Source organism: Aptenodytes forsteri, unplaced genomic scaffold, assembly GCF_000699145.1.
Source record: "Aptenodytes forsteri isolate BGI_AS27 unplaced genomic scaffold, ASM69914v1 Scaffold379, whole genome shotgun sequence".
NCBI lineage: Eukaryota > Metazoa > Chordata > Aves > Sphenisciformes > Spheniscidae > Aptenodytes > Aptenodytes forsteri.
This window is the reverse complement of record NW_008794088.1, coordinates 3,270,117-3,274,896: the sequence shown is the minus strand read 5'-3', so window position 1 is coordinate 3,274,896 and position 4,780 is coordinate 3,270,117. Positions and strand designations below refer to the sequence as shown.

Sequence of the window (4,780 nt, the reverse complement as noted above, 5' to 3'; positions counted from 1 at the left end):
TCAGTTGTAACAAAAAAAAGGAGAAAAGTGTTTTTAAATAAGCACATCTCACTCTGGATACCTCATCTGAGAGCTGATGGAAAGCATTTTCTCTGCAAGAATCTCATTGATAAGACAGCTGCAGATTTCCACAGCCGCTTTCACAACAGGTTTAAGGTACAATTTCCCAAATAATGCACTCAAACAACTTAAACTGAGACCTACAAGGGACCAATAAATAAAACCACTTCTAAAAGTATACACTTTTCCCTTGGTTTTCAGCAATAGTTAGAGATTTAACAGTATTTCTTAGTGTCAATCACTAGAAAATTTTTTTTTTTATCTAGTGGAACCGGGAGTTTTTACACAATTATTTCTTCTGCTCTACTGGAGATTTTTAGTGATGTCCAAATCTTCTATATCCTCAGGTGATAGTGGGCATTTTGAGTGTAACACTGGTTGTCTTCCAGGCGTGGATATATGGAAATACAAGCATCCTGAAAACACCACAAACCATTCTTTCCCATTAATCTCCACCTCAAAAAGTTGATTAACAGGGATTAAATTCTAAATCCTGCAGAAGACAGCCTTTGGGTGAGACAACCAACTAGGGTCAGCTTTAAGAAAGAAAAAAAAAAGAATAAAGCCGCCAAAGAACACCCTTGTCAAACTTTGCTACATGAAAATCAACAATGCTGAACACAACTAACAGCTCTAAAAATGAGCATGGACACATGTTCAGCAAACACCAGTTTTTATATTACATTGAGGCCCAATGCCAAACTGATCAAAAGCAAGGGCTCGAACAAGATCTATATGGTTGGATGAATGTATATTTTACAACATCACTGTTGATAATCATGTTCTCATATAAGCTACGTGATACAGAACGATGGCACAAGAGCGAGCATATATCGCTGCCAGAACTCACCAGGCCAGGGGCTAACAAATTGTTTCTCTAGAAGCTGACATCTGGCCCACAATGAATCCCAGGCTACAGGACATGAGCTGCAAATCCTTACTACCCTTCACCAGGCAAGAAAGACAGTGATCCAGCTCACAAATTGTAATCCAGTGCCACAAGAACATCAGTTTAAAATTCAAAAGCAGGGGACTTTACCACTGCATCCTTGAGCAGTAATTTCACCTTCCATCAAAGCAGTAAGTCAAGCCTGAATTAATTACGTGTGCAAAGAAATATGATAACATCTCCTAACAAGGTTTTAATGGACGTGCATCTGTTTCATAATAATGTCTGTACTGACCTTAATAATGTATGAACATCAAGGGACATTGTCAGGGAAAAAAAACAACAGAAAAACAATGGCCAAGATACACCACTACGCAGTAAGCACCTACAGCACCAATAATAAAGCATGCTGGACAGGATGATATTCAGAAACACCCAGAAGAAAAATTTCAAAATTTAAACATGGGCTTTAATAAAAGAGAGAGCTGTTGGGGAATTGTTCTGGGTAATTACATGAATACAATTCAGTATTATGTGTATAGGAGGAAAGTAGATCTGTCTATGTTATCACAGTAGGACAGCAATCCTAAATACACTTTTTTTTTTTTTTAAATGCTCTAAATGTAAGAATAGATATTGATGTGGCTATAAAAGACAACACTGGGAAGAAAGACCTACAGTTACGCAATACAATCAGATCTGCTGGGTGAAGAAACTCAAGGTACTGTCTGCAAAATGGAGATCATACCTCAGGTTGAGTAAAATGCACGAGGCGTAGGTCTTGAGCATAACTAGAGATGTCAATAAAGAAATCGAGAGGAGAGCAAGTGCAAAAAAACATTCAGTATGATGGAACCAAAGACAATATAGAAGCCAGAAATTCAACTGAGCAAACATCTCCACTGGTCAAGACCTTCCTGATGCAGCATCAAAGCAACTGAACTTTTCTTCTCTGTATAGAAAGATTTCAAGAATTCTTTTGAGATCTCGAACAGGAATTGTGCTAAGGATTGTTGGATCTGCTTTTCTTCCTGTTTTTCCTGACTAAAGCTGAGACAAAAGATGAAAAGTGCCAAAAAGGTGATACCTAGAAGCCACAATGTAGATGAAACTAGAACTAAAAGTTATGAAAATGTAAGTCAGCCAGTGAACTAACCTGAATTTTTATCCAATACTGCAAATGAACATCACCTTGTCTTAACATATAACTTGGAGGCTTATATTAATTCCATTAGTAATTTTACCTTAAAAAATTTAATGAAGTCTCACTGTTGATATATTTGACAAGGTAAACATTTTAAAAGCAGGATCTTGAAAAAGGAAGCAGACTGCTCTTCAGACTCTTTTGGGTATACAAACCCTTTATAACACCCCAGATCTCTTTTGGAGGAAAACTTGGAGTTGCAGGGTTGGCTGGGAACCTAGGTCTATCAGACATACTGTCCACACTTAGAAAGGTGTTTCCTATTTTCCCCCACACCCAATTTAAATTGTTAATGCTCTTTTTCACTAAATCTTTGAGGCCACAAGGTCTGACCATGCAAGGCAGAAATTGAACAATGCAGGCTCAGGATGTAATTCTCAATCACATTCATAATCTAAACCTGACATAAACAATAGCAAGATGTCAGTAAATTAAAGGACTACCTATGTGCATGTATACAAACAGATGTAATACTCAGAAGTACTTCAAACACACATTGGCGTTAACAAACTATTTACAGTGGTAGCTGCAGAAAAAAAATGGAGCATACTACTAATGGAAGGCCAAACTTAGTGGCTAGAATGGTGAAGGTACAGTTTCCTGTTACAGCTTAAGTCAAATTGTACCCTCCCTCCCATAAAGAAGTCTTTCTTCTCCTTCCCAGCCTTCAGCCACAACCCCCACCATTCTGTGTTAATTTTGACAGTTGCCTATTCATGTAGCAAGGTGAATCAAGTTGATAAAAAAGTGAAAAACTAACATGCCAAAAAAAGTAGGGTATTTTAGAGGGAGGGCAAGGGAGAAAAGTTCAAGAACTGAATCATTTCTGTTACCAGACTAGAGCCTACGCAAAGCAGAGAGAAGAAAGCATGGCTAGGGATATAGAAGAGCGAGCTTTCCCCACGTGGTGGCAAAGATGTTAAATTGACTCAACTGTAACGTGAAGCCACTAGAACATTTTAACCACAGACACCAGAAACTCTTACAATTTACACTCCGATTTGAACATATACCAGCAGAAGAGTATCTGTTATTTTGGAGACATCTCAACATTGGCCCTCACATAATGAAGTTGTAAGGTTTTGGTGGGTTTTTTTTAAAGGAAAAGAAGTAAGAGCATTTCTCACAAATATCAAGCCTAAGAAGTCATGATCGCACTGAAGTACAGCATTCCTTGTTAAGTTTCTGACAGGAAGAAAGCAGTAATTGTTTTTCATATCCTGGATTCAATGAGACCTGGAACACCACACTTCTCATCATGATAGATGATGTGAGTGGTATTATCTGACTTTCAGGAATTGCAGAAAGAAGACAAAGATTTATGAAAGTATTAGGTTCAGAAAAGTTTCAGTGCATCAGGGTGTAGCAAACAAGTGTATATACTGTGGATGTAAGCAATAAAGAAACAGAGAAGCTAAATAGCAAGATACCAGGTTAGCTTTAATTCATGTAGTTTTTGTTTAGAATTCCCTAAAGCATCCTGTGTGAAAACGAGCTGTAAATAGTATCTTAAAGGAATTGGAAGGTAGTAATGAAACTCCCATCATCCCTTTTTGCTGCCAGAACGGTATTTGCTCCTCTCCCAAGCACATGGCTCTGCCCTCTCCCATGCCAGCTCTGGCACTCATGAGACCTTCCTGTGCATCAATTTGCATCACTAAAAGGCAGAAAAATACCTTTTCTTTTTCTTTTTTTTTTTCCTTTTACTAGGTTTTTCAACAGTTTAATCAGCTAGTGGAAAAGCCCGATGAGCAACAGAACCAGCAGATGTGAGAGGATGCCAGTTCAGGGGAAGAGAAAAAAGAAGAAACTCCACCTTTCGTGGCTGAAAAATGTTAAACCACCTATATTTCATGAAAGTGTACCTTAACTGTGCACTGCTGAACAGCCTTTTCAGAATGCCTATCTTCCTTACTCATTCTGAGCCACTTGTAATGATACAAGTTTGACAGTTGGACCCATTTAAGAGCTTAGTGCCATTATGAGATGTGATGTTCATCTGCTTCTCAGGGAACCAGCAAGCTCATGAAGCCAGAAAACTAATGCACAAAAAGAAAATATCTTGCTGACCTGGAGAACTGAATGGTATCACTGTATGGCCTCAGCCGATGGCCAAATGTGGCACAAAAGAATGAGCTTAAAGATGTCCCTTTTGACAGCAGCAGGCTGTTGACTCGATACACCCAGCCCATTTCACTGCACCCTAGATTTTTTACAGTGTCAATTACTCCTCAGATTTCCATAATCCTGCAGCTTCCTTCAAATCACACATTGCACAGGCTTCCTAGACTATAGTAGCAGACTAAGCTTTAAAGCCAAGCGAAGTAGAGAACCCCTTATACTATTTGCATGGCTTCCTATTCCCTACCCACTTTTATGTGTTGAGTTTTGAACATCCGATTGTGTAGGCTCCTGTAGGGCGAGAGACTTGAGGGGCTCAGCAGTATCTCCTAAAAAAAACAAACAAGAAAACCCCCGTAAACAGCAGACGAGGAGAGGCAGACGCTGGTTTGGAGCCAAAGGCGAAGCAGGGCCCCAGGGCAGCGGCCCAGCCGGACAACGTGCGGGGAGCACGGACCCCCGCGGGCGGTGCCGGCGCGCCCGGCCCGCCAGCAGCGCCGTAAACA

General features: G+C 39.8%; 1 protein-coding gene across 1 annotated transcript in view; it reads left to right on the top strand.

Annotated features, from left to right (window-relative positions):
- Nucleotides 1–3,900: 3,900 nt before the first annotated feature.
- RABL3 (RAB, member of RAS oncogene family like 3) overlaps nucleotides 3,901–4,780 on the top strand; it is a 13,013-nt gene continuing 12,133 nt past the window's right edge. The window contains exon 1 of the mRNA XM_009274744.1: nucleotides 3,901–3,922. Within this exon, the coding sequence (XP_009273019.1) occupies nucleotides 3,901–3,922 (22 nt within the window). The remainder of the gene's footprint in view (nucleotides 3,923–4,780) is intronic.